Here is a 26,984-nt window from a genome sequence, read left to right as displayed (position 1 = left end):
GGGCCGTACCCACGGCATATGGAGGTTCCCAGGCTAGAGGCCTAATTGGAGCTACAGCTGCCAGCCTACACCACAGCCACAGCAACATCAGATACTTAACCCACCAATCCAGGCCAGGGATAGAACCTGCAACCTCATGGTTCCTGCACCAAGATTTATTTCCACTGCACCAAGACTGGAACTCCAACACCTTTATCTTTCAACCCTTGTGCTGAATTACTTTTTTCCTCTGGCAATGACAGTTTAAATTTCCAAAAGTCGGAGTTCCCGTTGTGGCTCAGTGGTTAACGAATCCAACTAGGAACCATGAGATTTCGGGTGTGATCCCTGGCCTCACTCAGTGGGTTAAGGATCCAGCATTGCCATGAGCTGCGGTGTAGGTCGCAGACGTGGCTCAGATCCTGTGTTGCTGTGGCTGTGGTGTAGGCTGGCAGCTATAGCTCCGATTGGACCCCTAGCCTGGGAACCTCCATATGCCCCAGGTGCGGCCCTAAAAAGACAAAAAAAAAAAAAAAAAAAAAAAAAAGAGAGAGATAAATTTCCAAAAGTCCTTTCTTGTCTCTCAATATTTCTTTTCCTTTTATAGCACCCATGGCTGGTAGATGATTCACTTCAGACAAATGGAAGGATCCATTCTTCCGCTGTGGTCGGTAGGGAAGAAGGAAGAATGGCTGTAGGTAGGAGGGTGTCCGATGAGGTGGCAGGAAGGTGAGCTCTTCCTTCTGATGACTTCCACTTTCTCTGTGACACAGACGGTGAGGACACCTATTGAGACAACAAGGAAGGTAATGGGGTAGGAGGTTTGGGGAGCATGAAAAGGGAAATCAAAACTAACCCCGCCCCCGCCACTGCCACCCAATTCTGGCTGCTTCCTGGGCAGCCCAAAGGGTTTACACTGAAGCCAGAGACCATAGGAGTTCCCGTCGTGGTGCAGTGGTTAACGAATCCGACTAGGAACCATGAGGTTGCGGGTTCGGTCCCTGCCCTTGCTCAGTGGGTTAACGATCCGACGTTGCCGTGAGCTGTGGTGTAGGTTGCAGACGTGGCTTGGATCCCGCGTTGCTGTGGCTCTGGCGTAGGCCGGTGGCTACAGCTCCAATTCGACCCCTAGCCTGGGAACCTCCATATGCCGTGGGAGCGGCCCAAGAAATAGCAACAACAACAACAACAAAAGACAAAAAAAAAAAAAAAAAAAAGAAGCCAGAGACCATTAGTCAGCCATGGTACCCATCTGTTCAGTACGATAATTCCTGGTCAGAGTATGATAATGGGCTCTTGGACAGTTCCATGGTTGGTCTTCTTCTAGCCAGGAAGAGTGGCAGGTAAAGGAATTAAGGATGTTGACAGAAAGGGGTTGATGGGGGAATTCCTGTCGTGGCTCAGTGGAAACCAATCTGGCTAGTATCCATGAGGACACAGGTTCAATCCCTGGCCTTGCTCAGTGGGTTAAGGATGTGGTGTTGCCGTGAGCTGTGGTGTAGGTCGCAGACTCGGCTCGGATCTGGCGTTGCTGTGGCTCTGGTGTAGGCCAGCAGCTACAGCTCCAATTAGACCCCTAGCTTGGGAACCTCCATATGCCTCGGGTGCAGCCCTAAAAAGAGAGAAAAAAAAAAAAAAGAAAGGGTTTGATGGAATCGAACATTTCTGCCATGTTCCCATGTGATCACACTGTCTCTAGGAATCTTAACAAGTTCTAACTGTTCAGCTTGACATTTTCCCACTCCAAACACTGAGGTTATTTTAAAAACCACAGGCTTCATTGAATTTTCTGCCTTTGACCATTTATACAAGGTCAAGGATCAGGCTGTTTTCACACTATTCATGGGGGGGGGGTGTTCTCCTTCTTTCTTTTTTAGGGCTGCACCTGGGGCACATGGAAGTTCCCTAGCTAGGGGTCAAATCAGCTGTCACAGCCACAGCCACACCAGATCCGAGCCTCATCTTCCACCAACACTGGCACCAACACCGAACCTTGAGGCAACGCTGGATCCTCAACCCACTGAGCTAGGCCAGACATGGAACCTGCATCCTCATGGATCCTTGGTCAGGTTCTTAAACCACTGAGCCACAACAGGAACCCCTCAGGGGGGTTCTTAGCGTCTGCATTTCTCATTGTTGACAAGTACATTCATTTATCTTTATTCTTTGTTTCTTATCTTTCTTCTTTTTTGGCTGCACTTGTGACGTGTGCACATTCCTGGGCCAGGGATGGAACCCACACCATAGTGGTGACAACACCAGATCTTTAACCCACTGAGCCACTGGGGAATTCCTCCTTTGTTTCTTATCTTTAACCCAGAGTGAAAATCAGATTCTTTACGACCCTTAACAGCAAAGAGAATGCTTTCATCTCTTCAGTCATGGCACAATATTCATTTTGTTTTCCGGATGTTGGACCCTGAAAAGAGAAAACAGACTCTGACGGCCAGTCATCCCATTCTTAGAGTTTATTTATGTTGTATCAATACACTGACAAAATACATCACACTTTGTTTGTAACTTTTTCTCTCTCAAGAGTCACCAGTGACTTAAAGCAGAAGATCCTCTTAAAGAACACATACCTGTGTGCACGCACGAACACACACACACACACACACGAACACTCTCTCACAGGCAAGTACAAAAAAACGTTAACTCCACCAAAGTGCAAGTGAATTAAAGTGCAAAACTTCATTTTCCAACTCTGGGGTCATTCTCTTTGCTCTGAAAATTAAACAGAAAGCGTCTCACTGCCTTCGGCCAGGGCTGGGCCAGGGCTGGGAGAGGCTGCCAGGGGCCAAAGTGTAGGCAGTTCCTGCGGCTGGAGAGCAGGGTGGAGGATACAGGGCAGTGGCGCCAACTCCCACCCCTCACCCCTCACGGCGCACCCAAGTCGAGGTGTAACCATCTCATGTGGGGAAGGGATGGGGTGAAGGGCCAGCAGGGTGAACAGAAGGCATTTTTTATGATTTGGTTTCTTTCCAGAATTTGACCTTGGTGCTGAAAGCGCTGAGGCCTCAAACTTCAGAGGTCTGGGGCCTTCTCTCCAAGGCCCTTGGTCCATCCTGGCTTTCCTGTGGACAAGCACTAGGATGGCAGTGGACAGACCCACGTGCCAGAGCACGCCAGCCACGCTCCTTAGAAGTGGTGAAGCCCTACAACGCTGCTGTGCGGACCAGCTGCCTCCTTGCACCACAGAGTCACCCCTCAGGTTCATGGAGGCGTGAAAGAGGCCATGGAGCTGGTGGGTTTTACCGCCACCCACACGACTGAGAGAGAGAAGCTGAGATGGCTCCTCCTTACGTTTGGCCAAGGGGGCCTCAATGCAGCCTCTGAAAACCCAACCTCCAGCCCAGGCCCGGTCTGTCCAAGCCCATCTAGGAAGGTGGTGCCTCTGAAGACCTTTTGGAGCCCTGCAGCCATTCAGCTGGGGGGCTGAATGAATACCCCCGGGGGCCAAGCTGCCCAGGCATCTGTGAGAGCGCGCCCCTGCTGGGCTGGGACGGGAGACCATCAGAGCTTTGGGTTTCCCAAAGATAAAGCTTCATATTTTAACATCAATAGCCCTTGACATTTTCCCAACACCGAGCCTGCCATCTGCACCCGTCCAACACTTCTGAGGGGGCCTTACACGCAAGCACACAGAAACACCATACAACAGAGAGAGGGGTCTGGGAAGGCCCCTGGCTCCACAACCTGCAGGCCCTCCTCAGCACCAGAGGCCACAGGAGCTTGGCCCAGACGCCTCGCCTCCACATGCGGGGCCGGCTCCTGCCCGGGCCTCTGCCCCCGCCCCTGCCCACGGCAGCCTGGGAGGCAGGTTTGGCAGTGGTTCAGGCTAGGCCCCTGCTTGGACAGAAAGGTCAAAGTCCCAGAGCTCCAGCAGGTACCCGGCTAGCAGTGCAGAACAGACAGAGAGCGGTGAGAGAGGTTTAAGGGAACATGGGAGAATTTAAAGGTAGAAGAATTTGCCTTCCCAACTCCCCAAGAGCAAGACGTTTGAGGGGCCGGTTGAACGCGAGACTAGGGGTCGGGAGAGCCAGGCAGAGTGCTACATTCCTGTGGCAGGAGGCCTGGCGAGCCAGGGCCCTTCCCCCCTGGGCAACATCTTGGCTGAGACCCATATTCACAGAGAAGGATGCCACGCCCAGCCTTCAGAGCCCCATGCCTGCTGGCGCTGCCCTGCTGGCCAAAGCCGCAGATGATCTGATGTACCTGGGGCTGGCCTCAGCCACCTAGCCAGCCAGGCTGCCTCCTCTCCACACTTGACACAGGCGGGGTGCATGGTAACACCTGCGGAAGCTTAACCTCTGCTACAGAGGTGCAACAGGTTCTCACCACCCACTCTGCAGGAAGCAGGACGGGGCATGGACTTAAAGTGCCAAGTGGTCCAGAACTGGGCATATCGAAGAGGGCATCCTGGCTCAGAACCCCCCACTTGCGGGCAGAAGGGAGAAAGGCAGCCTCCCAGTGGATCCTGTGAAGACAGGTCTCTGGGGCTCAGTGGTCTAAGGGGGAAGAGCCAGCCGGGTCTGGCTGGGCCGAGGCTGGCGGCGTTGCCCAGGAAACCAGGCAGCAGAAAGGGGGTAGCAAAACCAGCAACAGAAGGACAGAATGTCAGGGGTGGGGAGATGGGGGGGCGGGGGGTACTCCTTTTTGAGTAAATATGTTCACAGCAGGGTCACTTCCTGCTAGGAGGAAAGGAGACAAGGAAAGAAGAGCATGGAGAGATAGAGGCCCAAGAGAAAAGAGCCTCAGGCTGGAGGAGTCCCGTTCTACCAGACTGTTCTAAACTGCTACGGGAAAGGCCCTTTGGTGATGAAACAGGTCGGCTGGAGATGTGGTACCTTCAACCTTCTCCATCAGTAAGGCTCCCCTGCCCTGACACACCCTCGCCCGGGTACCTGGTGGCAGGTGAGCTCCAGGTTCAGGGGCTAGGACTCCATCCTCCCCAGGCCTCCCCTGCTCCCCTGCACCTTGAAGGAAGCAGCCCGGGAGAGAAGGACCACCGCTGGTAAGGTACAGAGGGTGGTGGGGGGGTGGAGGGGGGCACCGATGGGGCAGGTGGAACTCGAGTCGGGAAGGAAGCATCGGCCGCAGAGGGCGGGCCCAGCCCTGAGCCCGTCACTTTAAGGTGTCGTCGGCGTTTTTGAACATGAGAATGGCGTTATAGATCTTCAAGGCTGGGCCCAGCTTGACGCTCATGATCTTCACAATGTCCGCCTGTGTCAGCAAAAGGAAGGCCTCGCCGTCAATCATCTGAGGGGTTGCGGGAGGGAGGTGGGAGGTGGGGGAGTGGGAGAGGGTGGGGGGGGATGGTGGGGATGAGCATGGGGAGGGGAGAAAGAAAATTGGAGCAAAGGACATGGGGGGGAGGGAAGGAGAAGGGAGGGGGGAGAGGAGGGAAAGGAGAAAGGACAAGGGGGAGAAAGGAAAAAAGGAAGACAGCAGTGGGGACAGAGAAGGAAAGAAAGATATCCACTGGTTTGCCTGTGTTCACACACACACACACACACACACACACACACACTCTTTTTCTTTCTACTGACTGATCTGGATCTCAGTGTGTATAACGTCTTCAGAGTCCTCACTGACAGCGGCTTCCAAAAAACCTGCTGCTTCTGTCCCCCTATAAACCCACTGGTCAATCTCAGTGCCGCTAATAGTAACCGAGCAGACACGGTGGGCATCCTGGCGTGATGCCAGGCTGAGCATTGGCGTGGTACCTATGAGCTAGTCTTGAGAAGGTGGTGGGGGTGGGGAAAGAAGAGAGGAAGAGAGAGAAAAACAGAGTTTCATCCGAATCGAACCAAGACTCTGCACCTGATGTCCAGTGTGTGGGAAACATGGGGGAGAGTGGAACAAGTTAAATGACACTGGGAGGAAGCAACGAGACAGATCCAGAAGCTCACATTCTCCAAGACTTCTTTCAAAGTCGTGAAAAAAGAAAAAGGGCGAGGGAACTGTGCTAGAATAGAAGATATTTAAGAGACATCACAACTCAATTCAGCTACGCGGGTCTTGTTTGGGTCCTGGCTCAAAAACACCACCTGCAAAAGATATTCTGGGCACAAGCAGGAAAATCTGAATACAGCCTGGGTGTCCCGTGATGTAAAGGAGCTACTGTCAGACTGTTTGGTGGGATAACAAGGTTGTGGTTGTGTAGAGAAGGCCTGCAGTTTCTAGAGATGCATGCCGAAGTACCCGTGACGACACGTCACGGTGTCCGTGGTTCGCTTTAAAGTGCTTCATCTAAAAGCAGGTGAAGCAAATGCAGAAACTGTTCATGACTGTTCATCTCCGGGGTAGGTACATGGGTGGGGACAGGAAGGGAAGAAGCCAGATGGAGAGGAGGGAGTGAGATGAAAAGGAGCCAGGGAGGGAGGGAGGTGGAATTAGGGATGGAGGGGTGGGGGGTGGGGGAGGGTGAGCACAAGGGCATTGCCTCTCGGGGTGGGCTTGCTGGGCTGGGGAGCCTCTGGGCAGGAGGAGCATGTGGCTCCTGGTCCCACCATTTAGCTTGAAGAACCCCTCCTCTGGGTACTGGGACCCCTTTTTTGGAAGAGGCACCTCCTCTAATGCTCCTTCCTTAAGAATTCGGGCAGAGAAACCACTTCTATTGTGTTACCAATGTGTCCGGCCCTGTTTCTCAAACACCTTTCATATATTAACTGATTGAATCCTCACAACGCCCCCGCTGAAGCCGTCTCAGTATTACCCCCATTTTACAGATGAAGAAACTGAGGCAGAAAGGCTAAGGGGATTTGCCCTCATCATGGTATGCTGGGCCAGGCACACAACAGACATCAATAATTATTTTCTGAATAAATTAACTACCCAAGAGCTACAGGAAAGGTGACTAAGAGGACTGGGCAGCCTTTCCTTTGGACGTTAGTGCCAACTACCGGCCTGGACAGAATGTCCATAAGTTATCTATCCAATATGCTAACTTCTCATTCATGAAGTGTCCCTCTAGTGACTGGTCTATGTCCCAGCTGGAAAGAATCCTGACTCATGTCCTGAAAGCATCAGTTCAGCCAGAAAAAGCCCACTCCCTGGGGCATGGTCTTCCCTGGGAAAATGGATGACACGGACCAGATTCTGCAGAAGGCAAACTTCAGACCCTGCAAAAGTCCTCTTCCACCCTGAGACTTGGTATGATGCTGGTGGTCCACTGGCAAACCATCCCCCCTTTTGCCACTGCTTTTTAAAAAATTATTTCTTGTTTTTTAGGGCCATGCCTGTACCATACGGAAGTTCCCAGGCTAGGGGTCAAATCAGAGCCACAGCTGCCAGCCTACACCACAGCCACAGCAATGCCAGATCCCAGCCTCATCCTTGACCTACACTGCAGCTTGTGGCAATGCCAGATCCTTAACCCACGAAGCGAGGCCCATATCCTCATGGATCCTAGGCAGGTTCTTAACCCACTGAGCTACAACGGGAACTGCTGCTACTGCTTTTTTTGTATCGCAGACCATGCGGAACCGAGATACACATCAGATGTTCCTTCTTAAGAGACAGCCCTTCTCTTAAAAAGGGGAGGAGGCCAGAGGATCAAACTTTGGAGTGGCTCTGCAGCTGGCTAACCCACTGCACTCAAAGAGTGATGATTTATGACCTGTTGTCACCTAAAAGAAGATCTCTGATGGGTACCACGTGGTTCTGCTGTCTTGTTAAACATGTACAGTGAAGACTTGGTTGAAGATACTGAAGGCTTTGTTATCAAGCATACAAGTTATATGAGGCTGGAAAGCCTTCTTAATATCAGAGATGACAGAATCAAGACTTAAAATGAGACTATGGGAGCTCCTGTCGTGGTGCAGTGGTTAACGAATCCGACTAGGAACCATGAAGTTGCGGGTTCGATCCCTGCCCTTGCTCAATGGGTTAAGGATCCGGCGTTGCCATGAGCTGTGGTGTAGGTCGAAGACGCGGCTCGGATCCCGAGTTGCTGTGGCTGTGGCGTAGGCCAGTGGCTACAGCTCCAATTCGACCCCTAGCCTGGGAACCTCCATATGCCACGAGAGCGGCCCAAGAAATGGCAGAAAGACCAAAAAATAAAAAAAAAGACCAAAAAACAAAAAATAAAATAAAATGAGACTATGAAACCAACATGAGCTTTTTTTTTTTTTTGGCTTTTTAAGGCCATACCTGCGGCATATGGAAGTTACCAGGCTAAGGGTTGAATCGGAGCTGCAGCTGCTGGCCCACACCACAGCCACAGCAATGCAGGATCAGAGCCATATCTTCCACCTACACCACAGCTCATGGCAATACTGGATCCTTAACCCACTGAGTGAAGCCAGGGATTGAACCTACACCCTCATAGATACTAGTTGGGTTCATAATCCACTGAGCCATGATGGGAACTCCCAACATTTAATAGGGATACATTTACATTAAGCCAAAAAATAAACAACCCCGTGGTACAAGTAACACACTGCAAAGTGTGGTTAGACTATCATGGATAATTGATAGAAAAAGCAACGTGGGGATTTTGATGAACTCCAAACTGGAGTGACATGGCTACGGTAAAGCTAGGGTCAGCTCAGGTTTGCCAACAAAAATTACAGAGTTCCAATCTAGAGAAAGAGAAAACCACCCAAATGCCCATTAACAGGAGAGCCGCGGGATTTTCATCAAACACAGCACTGCTCAGAAATAAACAGGAGCTAAGTTCTGGTGGGCATGGACAAACTTCAAAAGCATTACACTGAAAGAGACAGACAGGGAGTTCCCGTCATGGCTCAGTGGTAACAAACCCGACTAGTATCCATGAGGACTGGGGTTTGAGCCCTGGCCTCACTCAGTGGGTTCAAGATTCAGTATTGCTGTGGCTGTGGTGTAGGCTGGCAGCTACAGCTCCAATTCGGCCCCTAGTCTGGAAACTTCCATATGCCACAGGTTTGGCCTTAAAAAGCTAAAAATAAAAAGAGAGAGAGAGAGAGACAGACAGACAGATACACAATAGCACGTGCTGTATGATTCCATTTATGTGGAGTTCAAGGTAAAACTAATCTACAGCACTAGAAATTAGAACAGTGGTTGCCTGTGAGAGCAGGGACTGATGAAAAGGGCCAAGAAAGAGCTTTCTGGTATGATGGAAATGTTTCATATCTTGATTGACATATGGGGTCCAGGGTGTATACATTTCACAAAACTTGTAGAGCTGTACTTTTAAGATGTGTGCATTTTGCTGCATGCATATTTACCTTTATTTAAAAAAAAAATCTACGGGAGTTCCTGCTGTGATGCAACAGGATTGGTGGCATCTCTGCAGCGCCAGGACGAAGGTTCGATTCCTGGCCCAATGCAGTGGGTCAAAGGATCTGGTGACCAGCTGGGATCTGATCCCTGGCCCAGGAACTCCATATGCCACAGGGCGGCCAAAAAACAATAACCATCTAGGGAGTTCCCGCTGTGTTGCAGTGGGTTAAGAATCTGACCAAAGCCGCATCCGAGATGTGGGTTTGATCCCCGGCTGGCAAAGGGGTTAAAGGATCCAGTGTTGCTGCAACTCCAGCTCAGATTCAATCTGTGGCCTGGGAAATTCCATATGCCATTAAAAGAAGAAGGAAAAAAAAATACACCTCTGGTGTCAGTTCATCTGTTGTAACAAAGGTACTACCCTGGTGGGGGATGTTGATAATGCATGGGGGGAGAGGCTATGCATGGGGGGTGGGGGGCTATATAGGAACTCTCTGTACCTTCCTCTCAGTTCTGTTGTGAACCTAAAACTGCTCTAAAAAGATAAAGTCGGAGTTCCCGTCGTGGCGCAGTGGTTAACGAATCCGACTAGAAACCATGAGGTTGCGGGTTCGGTCCCTGCCCTTGCTCAGTGGGTTAACGATCTGGCGTTGCCGTGAGCTGTGGTGTAGGTTGCAGACGCGGCTCAGATCCTGCGTTGCTGTGGCTCTGGCGTAGGCTGGTGGCTACAGCTCTGATTTGACCCCTAGCCTGGGAACCTCCATGAGGCGGGAGCGGCCCAAGAAATAGCAAAAAGTCAAAAAAGAAAAAAAGAAAAAAATAAAAACATAAAGTCTTTTTAAAAACAAAAGCAACAAACGTTTAGGGGAGCAGCAGCCCAGTGTGTTCTGTGTTGGTCAGAAGGCATCTGAAACACAGAGGCAATTCTGGACATGTCCATCCTGATAAAAACATCACCAACCCGGAAGGCAAGTGCCAGTGTGGGTTGGGAGGAGTTTGGGGGTTCCACGGCAAGGAACCTGGAAGGAACTGGCTGTGCTGGGTCTGGAGAAAGAGATTCTTCAGGGAAAGGGGAGCAGACTTCTTTCTCTTGCACACCTGACCTGAAGGTGGTATCTACGGGGAGAGGAGACTACACGCTCTTGGGGAAGAAGGTACAGGTATTTTTTGTTTTTCGCTTTTTTTTTTCTTCTCTTTCTTTAGGGTCGCACTCTCGGCATATGGAGGTTCCCAGGCTAGGGATCTAATCGGAGCTTCAGCTGCCAGCCTACACCACAGTCACAGCCACGCCAGATCCGAGCTGCGTCGGTGACCTACACCATAGCTCACAGCAATGCTGGATCCTTAACCCACTGAGCAAGGCCAGGGATTGAACCCACAACCTCATGGTTCCTAGTCGGGTTTGTTTCTGCTGCACCACGACGGGAACTCCCATGTGTATTCTTGGAAGAAAGACCTAAAGAAACTCAAAGGACCCTTCCAATTTCAAACTCTGCAGATTAGGAGAGTCATGATAAAGCTCTTTATTTAAGGCCAACTGCATCAGACAGGTGGGGATAGTGCTGTGATCTGTAAACAGCCTTGCTATAGAATCATATGAATGCCGGTGATAGAGGAACGCTACACACCCTGGCACGATGATCCATGCAGCATCTCCAGCGCTCACATGGCCCTGCAAGGTCATCATCATTATACCCATTTTGTCTCTGTTTTTTTTTGTTTTGTTTTGTTTTGTTTTGCCATTTCTTGGGCCACTTCTGTGGCATATGGAGATTTCCAGGCTAGCGGTTGAATTGGAGAGGTAGCTGCCTGCCTACACCAGAGTCACAGCAACGCCAGATCCGAGCCACACCTGCGACCTACACCACAGCTCACGGCAACACCGGATTCTTAACCCACTGAGCAAGGCCAGGGATCGAACCCGCAACCTCATGGTTCCTAGTCGGATTTGTTAACCACTAAGCCACGACGGGAACTCCATTTTGTTTCTGTTTTACAGATGAGAAGGTGCAGACTCAAAAGAGCCCCAACCGTTAGAAGTAGGATTCAAACCCACCTGCCCACAAAGCTAGTGATCTTTCACCTACAACTCACTGCTTCTCATCTTCCATAAGCTTTGGGGTCTGGATTTTAAGTGTGTGTTGGGATCCCTGCAGTAAATGGCAATAGCTGTGCCAGGCAGAATACACTTTACTTGACTGCCACTGGGGAAGCTAAATTTGGGAACAAAAATTTGGGCAGAGGAGTTCCCGTCGTGGCACAGTGGAAACGAATCCAACTAGGAACCATGAGGTTGCGGGTTCGATTCCTGGTCTCGCTCAGTGGGTTAAGAATCCAGCGTTGCCATGAGCTGTGGTGTAGGTCGCAGACGCGGCTCAGATCTGGTATTGCCATGGCTGTGGTGTAGGCTGGCAGCTGTAGCTCTGATTGGACCCGTAGCCTGGGAACCTCCATGTGCCACTGGTGCGGCCCTAAAAGGACAAAAGACAAAAAAAAAAAAAAAAAAAAAAAATTGGGCAGCGAGCAGAGGAGTGAATGGAAGCCTGTTTCCAGGACGTTTTTCCCTCCCTGAGGATGGTCTGAACACAGAGGGTTCGGTTCACAAGCTGAGTCCACACCAGATTTTTCCCCAGAGACGTGGGTCGCTGTGACTGGTCCTCCCCAGGGTAGGACAACAGAGGGTCGTCCCTAGCTGGGTGCAGTGCTGGGGAGGTGGCTGCATCCTGCTGTCTAGCGACCGAGACCCTCCTCTGTCCCCACTCTGCACTTTGCACCTTACCTCATCTTTGAAGAGCCGCGCCTGGTCCTCACAACCTGTCAGGGTCTGAACGAAGCCGAAGACCTTGGGAACCAAAGAAGACACGTTGCCAAGGGCACCGGCTCAGGAGAGCAGGGAAGGGGCCGTTCACGCGGCCTCGGTGCCTCCTGGGCTGTGACAGTGTTGCTTTTTCCCATCAGCCTGAGAGGATCCTGCATCTCTGTGAGGTGACAGCTCTTGGTCCCTGGGGGCCAGGGCTGAGCCAGTCTCACCTGCTGGGTTTCCAGGGGGACCAGCGGCAAATCCTGCTCTCCATCCACCAAGATGAGCCTACTAGTCCCTCTGACAGCCCCTGCTGGGCAGCTGGGAGGGACAGTGGACCAGAGGGATGGGCAGGAGGTCGAGCCAGGAGCAGCGTGGGGCTCTGCCTGACCGGGGCCTCTCCCAAGCCCTCCCGCCAGGGTGTGGTGAGCGCAAAGCAGAGGCGGAGGAAGAGGGAGGGGCCCGCGCCCCTCACCTCATCGATGGTCCACTTGGCGACTGTCGAGGCCGAGATGCCCGCCACTCCCGGCAGGAGCTTGCAGTGCTGCTCCCAACACACGGACAGTGGGCGGTCAGGGTGGGCCGACAGGGCCGACATGAAGAGGGACGGGTGCATGACGTCGGCGGTCAGGGCTGGAAGGCAGAGGCAGAGGCTGGCCGGCCAAGGCTGAGGACTCACCCCGTGTCTGAAGCCCGCTCACCCCCAGGCCACCTGGGAGACAGGCGGGCAGAGTGGGCAGGACCGTGGCCCACTCTGGACAGCCCCGCAGAACCAAGAAGGTGGTCCAGATCTCCTGACTCCTCATCCAGTGCTTGCCCCTTGGGGATAACTGGGTTCCTGACGTTACAGGCTGCATAGAAGGACCCCACGCCCATCCCTCTGAGACCGCATCACCCTGGGCCCTGCAAAGATGCAGCATCCTGGAAACTCCTTTCTAGTACCTTGCATCAAAATGGCCCCTGGGGAGTTCCTATTGTGGCTCAGCAGGTTAAGAACCCGACAGAGTATCCATGAGGATGTGGTGTTCAATACCTGGCCTCGCTCAGTGAGTTAAGGATCTTACGTTACCGCAAGTTGCAGCATAGGTCTCAAGTGCAGCTCAGATCCTGTGTGGCTGTGGCTGTGGCTGTGGCTATGGCTATGGCCAGCAGCTGCAGCACTGGTTTGACCCCTAGCGTGGGAACTTCATATGTCGCAGGTGTGGCCATAAACAAACAAACAAACAAACAAACAAAAAATGGCCCCCAGTATCCAAGTAACACCAGCCTGAACATCAAAAACCCATTCTGTTTGCCCTCCTTTCCCGAAGCCTTTATTTTTGGTCTTTTTAGGCCCGCACCTGAGGGATGTGAAAGTTCCTAGGATAGGGGTTGAATCGGAGCTGCAGCTCCTGGCTACACCACAGCCACAGCAATGGGATCCGAGCCACATCTTTGATCTACACCACAGCTCACAGCAATGCTGGATCCTTAACCCACTGAGTGAGGCCAGGGGTTGAACCTGCATTTTCATGGTTACTAGTTGGGTTCATTACTGCTGAACCACAAAGGGAACTCCCTTCCTAAGTGCTTTTGAGCTCTGATTCTTGCAGCATCAGGGGAATTCTGTCTGGGGAGCAATCTGAAGCGCACCACCTAACTGCTGCCACTGCCTCAAGCTCCACTCCTCCCCATACACCCCCACCTGGTCTGCCAGTTCCCCGCCGGTTCTGGCACCTCTACATTGATCCCTGACCCACTCACACCCCCCCCCACCATGCTGCCTGTCACTCTGCTTCCCAATCTGTTCCTGGAAGCCCCGGCTCCTGACCTCTAACCTCCAAGCTGCTCTCCGATTGGATGAGTGACTCTGCTCTTCCTTCTCGGCCAGGCGTGGTGGCCGTCTGCTTGGACCACATCTACTTCTCAAAGGTCTGACAAACCTGGCCCCTTACCTGCCTTGGCTGGCCTCAGGCCATGTGGCCATTGTCCCGTGGGGCTTTCCCTGCCTCTGCCCAGAGTCCAAGAGGGCTGGTTCTTTCCTGTTCATGTGGTGCTTAATTCTAGACTCTCGTGAACACAGCCCCCCTCTGCCCTCTTCGCGCAGGCCCACCCTACTCATCGATGGTCCTTCTGTCCCTCCCCTTCGCTCCAGCCTGTCACCCTGACTCCCTGCATGTCACAATCATCCTCAGAGCCTCTGGGATCCCATTTCCAGCCCCACTGACTATGGCGTAACTCTGCCCACCTGCTGTCTCTCTGCTCATCAACCCAAACCCAAGCTCCTGCCCACACCCCGAAGAGCCCCACCATTGAGTAGCACCAGGGAGCCTGTTTAACTGCCCCACTGTGGGTCTCCCATGACAGCTACTAGCACTTCTGTCTCTGGCCACGGGTCTGGTGCCCCTCTTTGGAGCCCTGTATCTGTGCTCCGTGCACCCTGCTGAGGAGTTTGGGGGCTGTGCTCCTTATCTTTCTTCCCCAGAGCACAGGATGGGGGCTTTCACAGGCAGTTGGGTCTTATCTAACTGTACAATATCTTGCTATGGGTCAGAAACAGCTCTTCTTGTTCTGGTTTGAGTTTTTATTTTGTTTTGTTTGTTTGGTTTTGATTAAAAACAACAGAAATATATTCCTCCCAATTCTGGAGGCTGGAAGTTCAAGATCAAGGCATCAGCAGATTCGGTATCTGGTGAAGGACACTTTCTGACCCATAGGCTGCTGTCTTTGATGTGTCCTCACAGGGCAGAAGGGGTGAGGGAAGGAACTCTCTGGGGTCTCTCTCTCTCTCTTTTTTTTTTTCTTTTTAGGGCCACACCGGCTGCTGTGGGGAGGGTACACCAACTCAGAAGAGTTTGTGGCTGATACACTCCTAGTTTTTGACAACTGCCAGACCGTCAATGAGGATGACTCTGAGGTGGGCAGAAGGGGTGAGGGAACTCTCTGGGGTCTCTCTCTCTCTCTCTTTTTTTTTTTTTTTGGTCTTTTTAGGGCCATACCTGCAGCCCATGGAGGTTCCCAGGCTGCTAAGGGTTGAATCAAAGCTGCAGCTGCTGGCCTACACCACAGCCACAGCAATGGCAGATCCAAGCCACGTCTGCGACCTACACCACAGTTCGTGGCAACGCCAGATTCTTAACCCACTGAGCAAGGCCAGAGATCGAACCCCGCATCCTTGTGGATATTGGTTAAGTTCAGTTACCACTGAGCCAAAACAGGGATTCCCACTGGCTCTTTTAAGGGCACTAATCCCATTCATGAGGGCTGCATCCTCATGACCTAATCACCTCCCGAGGCCCCACCCTAAAACCCATCTCACTGGGGATTAGGTTTCAACAGGTGAATTGGGGGGGGGGATACAAACATTCAGTCTATAACATTATTCTTTTCTTTCTCTCTTTCTCTCTCTTTCTTCCTTCCTTTCTTTCTTTCTTTCTTTCTTTCTTATTTTTGTCTTTTTCTAGGGCCACACCCGTGGCATATGGAGGTTCCCAGGCTAGGGGTTGAATTGGAGTGGTTGCTGCCGGCCTATACAAACATTCAGTCTATAACATTATTCTTTTCTTTCTTTCTCTCTTTCTCTCTCTTTCTTTCTCCCTCTTTCTTTCTTTCTTTCTTTCTTTCTTTCTTTCTTTCTTTCTTTCTTTCTTTCTTTCTTTCTTTCTTATTTTTGTCTTTTTCTAGGGCCACACCCGTGGCATATGGAGGTTCCCAGGCTAGGGGTTGAATTGGAGTGGTTGCTGCTGGCCTACGCCACAGCCACAACAACTCGAGATCTGAGCCACGTCTGTGACCTACACCATGGCTCATGGCAAATGCCGGATCCTTAACCCACTGAGTGAGGCCAGGGATGGAACATGTGACCTCACGGTTCCTAGTTGGGTTCGTTAACCATTGAGCCATGACAGGAACTCCTATAACATTATTCTTATTGGAGGTTAATAAGCAAGTTCTGAGTAGGCACAGTGGAAAGGCTGGGGGACCATGGTGGGATGGGGTGGGGGGTGGGGGAGGATGCAGTGTAGACAATGCAAACACAGAATCAGGAAATGGGGTTAGTTCCTAACTAGCTGGCTCTTTAATCCTGGGCAATCACTTAACTTGGGCCTCAGTTTCTCCGTCTGGTTGGGTAAGGGAAGCTCTGTGGTTTCCTCTTGTTGGTTCCAACAGCTGACACAGGGCTTTACTGGTCCCATGGGCCAGGTGGGCACAGCTGCATCCCGTCCTCTCTAGACCGTCTTCCCCAGGGGCCTGTTTACCAGCAAACTCACACTGAGGAGGTCTGCCATGGATGAGAGAAGTCTCCCGAACTAAATCCAGAGCGATCAGTGTCCCCTCTGCGTGAGAGCCAGCGGGGAGAAAGAAGTAGCCCTGCACGGAGGTCAGAGATCTGGGCTCTGGCCCCTGCCCTGTCCCTGAAGTGCCTCAGGCCTACGGACCAGTCCTTCCCGGTCCTCCCTGGGCCACAGGCTCAGTCTGCGGAAAGAGTCCTGGAGTTCTCAGGATAATTCTAGAATGAACACAGGAGGCTGGCGCCCCCTGGTGGCCAGGACACGTCCCGGCAATGGAGGCCAATCAGGTGTAGCCGGAGGAGAGAACAGGTGTCCACGGTGGTCCCATCCCCAGAAGTCCTCAGTCTGAGGACCAGGAGGCAGGACAAGACCCTCCTCACCCAGGCCTGAAGCTGCGGGAAGGGCCTTCTGTTTCCACCAAGAGGAAACAGTATGAAACAGCAGCAAGAGGCAGTCAGGCAAGAGATCGGGCCTAGTGACCCTTCCAGCAGGTTATAAGCACCGTCACGTGGACCATCTCATTGAAGCCTCCCAGCACGTTTTAAGATTGGCACTGTTGGAGTTCCTGTCGTGATGCATCAGAAATGAATCCGACTGGCATCCATGAGGATGCGGATTCGATCCCTGGCCTTGTTCCATGGGTTGGGGATCCAGGGTTGCCATGAGCTGTGGTGTAGGCTGGCAGCTGCAGCTCCGATTCGACCCCTAGCCTGGGAACTTCCATATGCCGTGGGTGTGGCCCTAAAAAGACCAAAAAAAAAAAAAAAAAAAAAAAAAAAAAAGAAAAAAGAAAGAAAGAAAGTGACAGCTTCCTTCTCCGGAAGCCTAGCTTGAGAAAAGCAGAGCTGGGGGCATCATCCCGCCTCACAGTGGAGACCTGGGAGCCCAGAGAGGCCCGGCGCCTTGCCCGGAGACTCGCAGCAAGGCCATGGGTGAAAGGGGGCAGGAACCCGGGGTCGCTCAGGGCCCTGTGCTCTTGCCACTGCTCTGTATCCGCAAGCATCACCAAAGCAGAGGCGGCCTCCCTTCCAGCATCTCCCCCTCGGTGCCCCGGTGAATCCTCCCACCAATTAAGCAATTGTTGTGCACACGGCGGCGGCGGATGGGGAGGCAGATGGCCCAGGACTCACTTGGGAAATCATCCTGTGGGATCTTCTGATACTTTGGAGGGCGTCCGATCCTGGAGAGAGAAGGACCGGCTCCGGGGCCAGGAATCAGGGCCTGGCCAGGCCCAGGAGGACTGGAGGCCCTGCAGCCTTGCCCTCCGCACCGGCCGTGATGGCGAGGCTTCTTCCTTAGGGAGAAGCCCGAGAGGCTCCTCTTGCGGGCAGAGGCCTCCGTGTCCGACAGCTCCGCCTTCAGCCGGCTCTGGTTCCTCTCGGCCAGGGGGCAGCCCGAGAGGCAGTGGTGAGCTGTGAACTTGCCGGTGACGTGGCCGGAGCCGTCACAGCCAGGAGTGGGGCACTTCCTGGAGAACAAGAAGGCGTGAGATGGGCTAAATCTGCTTGTTCCCACTTGGCTCTTCCGGACCCTGGCCTCGTTCGGGGAACGCGACCTGGCGGACCCAGGTCAGCCCCGTGGAGCAGGTGTGAGGCAGACCCTCTCTGAGCGAAGCCTCGGCGGCTCTTAGCAGGACCCCTTCACTCACCGGTGGTGAAAGCTGTACTTGGAGGTCCTAGTGTGGGGGGGCTCCGATAGCTGAGAGGGGGACAGCCCCCAGGGGAGGGAGAGCTGGGCTCTCTGGGTCCTGGAGGGGGGAGCAGGAAGGAAAAGGTCAGCCTAGGGGCCTGGGGGTGGGGTGGGGGAGGGGGAATGGATGGCAGGGAAGGAATTTTCCACAGGGCAGGTGAGCCCTAGGGAGGAGTTCCCCAGGTACAGGGGCCCTGAGCTAGGCTGGGATGCCTTCCTGCTAACGGATACCAGCCCCTCTTGGGAGAATCAGGGCTTGGAACGCGCAGGCCATTTCCTCTGCTTCCCAGAGGAGACACCCCTGGGGAGATCGACTCAGAGCTGGTGTGGGCACAGCTGGACCCAGAAGCCACATCAGGTAGATTCAAGTTATTCTGTTTCCCTGTTTCCTTCCCAAGACTTTGGAGACTTTTTACAGCTCTGCCCACGCTCGGAGAACAGTCGAGAAGGATTAACGCCCCATGAGAAATAAGGGAGGAGAGGTGTGGGGCTGAGCAGTCCAGTGACTTGACCTCTAACCCCTGCCTGCGGAGGGGACCAGGATTTGATTTAGGAAGGCTCACTGCCTTCGTAAGCACAGCGCATGCTCTGTGTCACTCTGCTGGATGCTGAGAGAACCCCTCAGGGGCACAACTACCTCCTAAGCATATGCTTCCAAGTGAGTTTTTCCCTTCATACCTCCAGGGCCCAAACCCAGCAACTGGGGAGGCCAGAAGCACAGCTAAGGGTAGCAGCGACCCAAGGCGGGGGAGGGGTGGGGCGGAGATCCCTGTGGGCAGGCTATAGAAGGGGGGTGCCAGAGCTCAGGGGGCAGGGCTGGCCATCAGGAGGAAAGGGACAGAGCGGCCCAGGGGTACACACGGAGAGGAGGCTGCAGGGGATGCCCTGTCTTGGAGCACCAGCCCGCGGGGTGGATGTCGGGGTGGTCGGCGTCGATCCAGAAGTCATAGGCGTGACTCCAGCCATCAAAGTGGAGCTGGGGAGGAAAGGCCCTGGAGGTCAGGTGTTCCTCGTGGAGCCCAGCTCAGCCAGGAGGTCCTCCAGGCTCCAGGAGGCTCTCCCCATCCCTGGGGCCTGTTAGAAGCAAGATCCTGGATTGGAAGAACCAAGGGGCCAACCCCACGATAATCCATCTCGGCCACCACATCTTCCAAAGGTTTTGCCCATGAAGTTACTGGCATCTCCCATCAGTCCTTGGCTAGGGCAAGGGTTATTAATTAGCCCATTTTCCTTTCTTTCTTTTCAGGGCTGCAGGTGGCATATGGAAGTTCCCAGGCTAGGGGTAGAATTGGAGCTACAGCTGCCGGCCTACGCCACAGACATAGCAACACCAGATCTGCCAGATCGGAGGGGCATCTGCAACCTACACCACAGCTCCCTGTAAAGCTGGATCCTTAACCCACTGAGCGGAGCCAGGGATTGAACCCACATAGTAACCTCCTGGACACTATCAGGTTTGTTGCCATGGAGGCCTCAACGGGAACTCCTATTAGCCCATTTTATAGGTTTGTCCAAACTCCCAAAAGCAAGTCAGAGATGAGGCCGAAATGCGATCCAAAATCTTGGGCCTCAAGTTTAGAGCTCTCTTCCCCCCAAAACGCAGCCTCCCTCATGTCTGGCTAGGCCATGCCCTTGACCTCTAAGCAGTCTACGGAAGTCCTGTCCAAGTGGCCTCTCCACTACCCCGGCCCGAGGGTGCCAGAGCCACCTTTATCCGATGATCCTCCACGTCCTCCACGCTGGCCACACGAATGAGGGCTGGGTTCCTGCGGTCCACGGCCTCCAGCTTCATGTTGACCAGGAAGCTGTGCGGGGGTCGCTGCAGGGGGACAGCGGCCTTTAGGCCAAGGCCCGGCTCAGCAGACCTGAGGCCCCAGGAAGGGGGAAAATCACTGCCAAGGGGGAGGCTGGGGCCCTGGCTGGCTGGCTGGCCAAGAGTTCCCCGCCTTCCTGAGCTCCGCTCTGGGGGCAAGGAGAGTCGACTCACCACCTTGAAGGCCCAGGCGGGCACAGCAGAGGCCCCGGTTTCTTCCAGATATTTCTCCCAACAGAAGCTGTCAGGGTCTGGGTAGTCTGGAGGACAGGATGAGAGCAATGTCTAGGCAGCCAGGCGTCCTGGGGGAGCGATCCCCTCCAAGCAGGGCCAGGGGCACAGCAGGGACATAGGAGCCCCCTGCATCACCGCAGCCTGCTCCTTGTAGGGGGCTCCTGAGGCAGAGGGGGTCTAGGCAGAAGGAAGCACCTCACAGTTCACAGAGCTGTCTGGGAACCCCGACCCCCAGTCCCTTCCTTGGCTCTATTGCTCCAGCCCCAGCTCCATCCAAACCCCTATTGTAGGTGGGCCAGGGTAATATCTTGATGGAGTGGGATTCCCCCCACCTTTTTTTTTTTTGCTTCTAGGGCTTCACCCAAGGCACATGGAGATTCCCAGGCTAGGGGTCGAATTGGACCTGTAGCTGCTGGCCTACGTCACAGCCACAGCAATGCGGGATCTAAGCTGTGTCTGTGACCTAAACACAGCTCATGGCAATGCCTGGCCCTTAACCCACTGAGTGAGGCCAGGGATCGAACCCACATCCTCATGGATACTAGTTGGATTCGTTTCCACTGAGCCACGACAGAAACACAGAGGGGTGGGATCAACTCTCTTGGCTCTGGACTCCTGCTCCCTTCCTGAGGGGGGTCAGCTTCCTCCCTTTCAACTTCAACAGAGTCAGGTTTTGATGGACTCTCCTAAAATCAAAGGCTTCTCAACTCCCAGGCAAAAGAGCTAAGGCTCCAGGACACAGCTCTCCCTTCACGCTGCCCCTAAAGACCCAGCTAGCGAGTACTGGTAAGGGACCCGGGGAGGTGGGCTCAGGTGGCAGGGTCACCTTGTGGAGGGGTGAGGGGCTTTCCTTGCTTCTGGCACCAGCCCACCGGGTGGATGTAGGGGCTGCTGGGATCACACCTGAAACCCAAGAATATGTCACTGTCCCGGGTGAGGCTTCGAGGCCCTGAGCCGGCTGTCCTATGACGTCATGGCGACAGGGCCCCCTCTCATTTTATTTCTGAGTGAGAGTCAGACAGATGACTGGTGAGGGAGTCAGAAAATTCCAGGAGTAACTAAAGACGCTACCACCACCTTAATATCTCAGGAAAAATCATGGGCCCCTGGCGGTTGCTTGTCTCAACCTTGGTATTTTCATTTTTATTATTTTTATCTTATTTATTTATTTGTTTTTGGCCACACTCATGGCATGTGGAAGTTCCCAGGCCAAGGACTGAACCTGTGCCATAGCAGTGACCCAAGCCACTGCAGTGACAACACTGAATCCTTATCCATTGAGCCACCAGGGAACTCCAACTTTGGTATTTTTAGATGAAGCATTTAATTGCCATTATAATTAATAAACAATGTAGAGCAAATCCACAGGACGGTCAATTGTCCCCCCTGAGCAGTATGAATGTCAGGGCTGGGCCAGGGCCACATGGTGCCTCCTGCCCCTCCCCCCATCCCATCATCCCCCGGCCTCCCCCCTCCCCTGGCCAAGTCTGAGCCCTCCCACTACCAGTAGTCATAAGTGTCATCCCAGTTGTCAAAGTGCACGAGGAAGCGGCCGTCCACCACGTCGGTCACACTGGCCACGCAGACGAGGGATGGGTTCATGCGGTCCACAGCCTCCAGCTTCATGCCCACCTGGAAGCCCAGGGGTGGGGGACTCTGGGGGCAAGAAGAGGGGCTGCCACGGTCAGGCCCAGGCTGCTAGTGCTGGCCCAGGACCCACTGGCAAAGGAAGAGGAGTAGGTTCCCCGGGGGTCATGCCTGGCCAGTGGGTGGGGGAGGGTGGGAGAAATAGGCTGAGAAAGGGGATCCCTCTGGGGCAGAATTCATAACCCCTAGCCCTGAGCCACTCAAGAACCTCTGGGCTCCTAGGCACGCTCCACATAAGCCTCACTGTGGCAGAAGATGAATGAGGGACCCGAGACTATGTACTCACCCAAAGATACTGCTGGGCTGAGCAGCAGCCTCCCTTCCTCAGATGAGCCTGGCCCAGGGTGGACCAAGGCAGCTGGGGCCACCCAGGGGTGATGGGGAAAGAGGAGCTGACAGGTGAGGAGGGCAGGGAGGCACCTGTCACCCATCAGATATAAACTTCCAAAGCCATCACCTCCCTCATTCTTTATAACAATCCTAGGGAGATGGGTATTGTCCCATTTTATTATTTTATTTTATTTATTTTTCATTTTTGGCTGCCCCTTGGCACATGGAGCTCCCGGGCCAGGGATCAGATCCGAGCAGCAGTCACAACCTAAGCCATAGCTGTGGCAACGCCGGATCCTTAACCCATTGTGCCAGAGGATGGAACCCGGTGCTCCCACACCACCACCAATCCCATGGTGCCAGAGTGGGAGCGCCTCATCACCCCCATTTTAGCTTAAGTGACTTGCCCAGGACCACAAAGTTGGTCAAGGGTGGGGCCCAGGACTTAAAGAGTTTGATATAAACCTGCATCCCCTGCCACAACAGTGGGGAGAACCCCACCAGTCCCCTGGGAACCTGTAAGTATGGTCCCTGGGGCTGGACTGGGGTGAGGGGTACCTGCTCAGGCCCAAAAGGCATGGTGCAGCCCTGAACCATGGGGACCCTGGACTTTCCAGATGCTAATTTTTTTTTTCATGGCCACACCCACAGCAGCACTGGGGCAATGCCGGATCCTTTACCTATGGTGCCAGATCGGGGATTGAACCCTTGCCTCCACAGCAATTCGAGTCACTGCAGTCGTATTCTGAACCCACTGGGCCACAGCAGGAACTCCCCATATGCTAACATTTTTACTGGAAGTTCCCCGTATCTCTTAGACTTTTGGCCTGGGATTTGAGATACTTTGCAGGATAAAGCTACTGGCGGCCTTGAACAGAGGAAAAGACAGGGGGCAAGTGTTGGGACAAGACGGGAGCGCCTCAGTGTTGGTCAAGAGGAAGGAAAAAGCCGCTCCCAGAACAGAGGCTTGGGCCTGATACCAAGAATTGCGGAGAAACTGAAGCAGGAAAGAATGACATCTCTGCGTGCAGGCTCCGAGGGATACACAGAGGAGAGCATTTCAGCAGGAGGGAACTGGGGGGAACCAACCTGTAACCAGCATCCCCCTCCAGCCCTGGGCCTGCTCAGTGCACCCCTCCCACCTGGTGTGGACCAACCAAGCCAAGGCACCAGCAGATGAACACGTGCTCGTCTGCTGGGTGGGACACGCTGGCTGGCCGCGGTGTCCGATTGCTCAGGGGCACTCACGTGGCTCTGGCTCACAAACAGGTGCTTGGGGGCAGCCTGAGCTCTTGTGCTGCGCAGGTACTGGCTCCAGCTGAACTCCTCCTCCTTGTAACCTAGGCCCCTCGGGGGCATGAACAGAGCTCCTTGAAGACAGAGGCTGGGCCGTGGCGAGGGCACCCCACGCTGAAGCAGCAGAATCAGGCAGGCCTGAGGACCCCACAACCCTCAAGACCCTGCCCAGGGACCACCCACCCCACCCCACCCCCGCCAAAGCAGGACACAACCTGGGTGGCTACTCAAAAGGCAAGGGCAGAGTGGAAGCTCTGGGGCCAAGTCACAGTGGGATGAGCTGCCGAGAGGCTGGTTGGGCAACAGGAACAGGAAGGAGGAGGTGGGTCTGGGGGCTCCCTGCCTCACTGGACCAACTCAGCTAGGCCTTACCTTTGGGGGGCTGCAGCTTGTGCCCTGTCTTCTCGAACCAGCCGGCGGGGTGAATGTCAGGGGAGTTGGCATTGATCCAGAAGTCGTGGCACTCGGAATACCCATCAAAGTGTAGACGCAGACGGTAGCCGCACACCTGGCCCCGTGAGAGGGAAGCACGGGGACTCTGATGCCAGAGGATGCCCAGTTCCCCTTCCCTCAGCTCCCCTGGCCCAGCCTGGTGGTCTCAGGAGCTCTGGTGCTAGAAGGTTCCCCATCCCACCCCTCCTCACTCCCAGGTTTCCGGCATCCTGCACGTTGCCCCACACCCTCCCCTCCTGGGACACTGACGGGGCATGTAATCATGAGTCTTGAGCTCTGGCCACAGGACAGGCAGATTCTATGACACCCCCCAGCCCCTCTGAGCCCTGGACAGAACCTCGAGGGCACTGACCAAGGCTGAGGTCTGCTCAGGGCCACCGAGGACCTTTCCTTCTGCGACCTTCTCTCATGGCTCGGACCTCAGCTGACAGCGCCTCCTTGGATGTGGAGCCCTGTTCTGCCCCCAGCGCTTTTGCTCCATTTGCCTCTTGTGCCTGGAACACTCTAACTCATAGCTCATCTCTCGAGACTCAGCAAAGGAGGCCCTTCCTCTCTGAAGCTGCTCCTGCCCCCTCACGGCCCCCCTGCTCACGCCTGTCTTCACCCCTGTGATGTGTCGCTATTTATCTGGCTGATTCCCACACAACTGTGAGCTTCTGTGAGGACTAGGACCTTTCTGGACTCCTGTCCCCATCGCTGCCTCTCCTCTGTCACTACCCTGACACTCCACTTGTTTTTTTGTGGTTTTTTAGCTTTCTGTGTGTTCTGCCTCAATCCCCTATCAGATGAGTTCATTCTTTCTTTCTGGCTGTGCCTGTGGCATGCAGAAGTTCCTGGGCCAGGGATCAAACCCATGCCACAGCTGTAACCAGAGCCACAGCAGTGACAAGGCTGGATCCTTAACCCACTGAGCCACCAGGGAACTCCCTAGATTGTGTGCTTTCTGAGGGCCGGGCGGTATCGCCCTCATCTGAGTCTCCTCCCCTCCGAACCGCTGGTGGGCCCCTTTCAGTCCATCCTCCGAGGCCCCCTTCAGTCCATCCTGAGCGGCACTATCAGGATGGGGCGGGGGAGGGGTGGAAACCTCCGCTCACCTCGGCCACGGTGAGGATGAAGTACATGGACGGGTGCTGCGGGTCGATGCCTTCTAACTTCATGCCCAGTCTGAAGCCATTCTTGTTATGAGTGACCGCCTGGTACTGTCAACGCACAGATGGGAGAGGACTCAGCTTCGACTCCAGCCTTTACCTTGCCTAGTGGGCTTGGGGCGAAGGAACTGCCTTTGGGCCCCACCCACCTGGTAGTAAAAAGAGGTAACTTGGGGGAATCTTGAGTGCAGGGATCCGAAGCAGGAGAGACTAGCTCCCAGGTCCCTCGAAAAATGGACTTCAGGGCTCCCTCTTACCCAAGTCATGGAAAGATCAGTGCACAGAATTGAGCAGGAGGCACCAGAACTCAAAAGTGTGCAGGCCCAGTGATGGCTGAGCCTGGGTCCCACCCCTCTATGTCTTCCCCCTCCCCAGGAAGCCCCCTACAGTGAGCCCTTTTCTCTCCCGGGCCCTTAACCCGCCTCCCCCTCAACCCCTCTGTTCTGCCTGTCCGAGGGGTGTCAGACACAGAAAACATCAGAAGGCCTGAGTTTGCTTTTTGTTTCTTTTGTTTTGTTTTTTGCTTTTTAGGTACACACCTTCCACATATGGAGGTTCCCAGGCTAGGGGTCCAATCGGAGCTGCAGCTGCCAGCCCTACACCACAGCCACAGCAACACGGGACCCAAGCCATGTCTGTGACCTACACCACAGCTCACAGCAACACCGGATCCTTAACCCACTGAGCGAGGCCAGGGACTGAACCCACATCCTCATGGACACTAGTCAGATTTGTTTCCCCTGAGCCATGATGGAAACTCCCAGAAGGCCTGAATTTGGTGGTAAGTCCCTGGCCTGGGAAGACAAGCTCCTCCTAGGTGGAAACTGACTCACGTCCTGGAAGAGGCTGACAGGGGCAGTGACGGCCTTCTGTTCCTCCAGATAGGGTTCCCACGACCAGCCCTCCTTCTTCTCCCCTGAGGCTGTGAACAGGACACAGACAAGTTGACCCCCTGGAATAGTACCTTCCTCAGTTTGCCCCAACCTGACTCCACCCTAAACTCCCAAACAAACCTTTGTCTGGGATCATGTGCTGTCCTCTGGTCCCACACAGCCATGAAGGTGCCGAATCTCAGCTGAGATTCAGCCTAATTCTGTCCACCCCACCTCTGCCCCCGGGCCACTGTCAGCAACAGCACTTTGCTATCTTTTTTTTTTTTTCTTTTTTTTTATGGCTGCACCTGTGGCATATGGAGGTTCCCAGGCTAGGGGTTGAATCGGAGCCACAGCTGCTGGCCTGCACCACAGCCACAGCAACAAGGGATTTGAGCCACATCTGCGACCTACACTACAGTTTGTGGCAATGCCGGATCCTTTAGCCCACTGAACGAGGCCAGGGATCGAACCTGCATCCTCACGGACACTGTGCTGGGTTCTTACCCTGCTGTGCCACAAGGGAACTTCCAAAAGCACTTTGGATGACATAGCAACTAACAAAGGTTACAAAGTCTCAGCCACAGAGGGACAAAGCTGCATGACAAGTCCTGAGCCAGAGGACTTAATTATGGCATCACCTGAGCTCACTGGGAAAGAAGAGGCAAAAGGGAGATGAGATGCAAGCATGTGGCGAGGAAAAAACCAAGGAGGCCACACAAAAATAAGAAACCCCCTTTTCCTGATTCTTCTTCCTCTGCACACTGACAGGTACATGCAGAGATACGAATGTGTGTGGTGTGCCTGCAGAGTAGAGGCTGATTGCACACACACACACACACTCTAACATACACACATTGCCCACACACACACACACACACACACACACACACACACTATGGTCAGAGCCTACAACCCTCAAAGTCTCCGGGTCCTGGGGGGCAGAGGTGAACCCCCCTGGAGGATCTTCAATTTAGCCTGAGATAGAGTCCTGGCCTCCAACACAGAGGAGAAACATTCTTTAAAGATGAGAATAGCTGGAAACCTGTAAGGTAGGCTCCCAAGGTCAGCCTGAAATAATTTGCAAAAATCAATCCGTATCCTTCGGGTAAATAGCTCCAGCTTCTTCCAGAATGGTCCATCCCTTGATGTTTTCACCTGCCAAATGCAGCTCACTTCCTCTACCACAGAGGGTCTTTAGGGAGAGTAAGTGAGAAGCTGTGAGTAAAAGATCCTCATGAG

At 53.9% G+C, this 26,984-nt stretch overlaps 1 protein-coding gene across 1 annotated transcript in view; it reads right to left on the bottom strand.

The window, feature by feature from the left end:
- L3MBTL1 (l(3)mbt-like 1 (Drosophila)) overlaps positions 2,081–26,984 on the bottom strand; it is a 41,401-nt gene continuing 16,497 nt past the window's right edge. The window contains 15 exon segments of the mRNA XM_021077798.1: positions 2,081–5,238; positions 11,969–12,031; positions 12,465–12,622; positions 17,391–17,728; positions 17,909–17,948; positions 17,951–18,007; positions 18,811–18,925; positions 19,658–19,768; positions 19,937–20,022; positions 20,823–20,899; positions 21,501–21,652; positions 23,222–23,313; positions 23,642–23,777; positions 24,817–24,921; positions 25,704–25,792. Of these exon segments, the coding sequence (XP_020933457.1) occupies positions 5,104–5,238; positions 11,969–12,031; positions 12,465–12,622; positions 17,391–17,728; positions 17,909–17,948; positions 17,951–18,007; positions 18,811–18,925; positions 19,658–19,768; positions 19,937–20,022; positions 20,823–20,899; positions 21,501–21,652; positions 23,222–23,313; positions 23,642–23,777; positions 24,817–24,921; positions 25,704–25,792 (1,754 nt within the window). The 3' untranslated portion in view covers positions 2,081–5,103.

The sequence above is a fragment of the Sus scrofa genome, chromosome 17, assembly GCF_000003025.6.
Source record: "Sus scrofa isolate TJ Tabasco breed Duroc chromosome 17, Sscrofa11.1, whole genome shotgun sequence".
Taxonomy (NCBI): domain Eukaryota; kingdom Metazoa; phylum Chordata; class Mammalia; order Artiodactyla; family Suidae; genus Sus; species Sus scrofa.
This window is presented reverse-complemented; position numbering and strand designations above follow the sequence as displayed.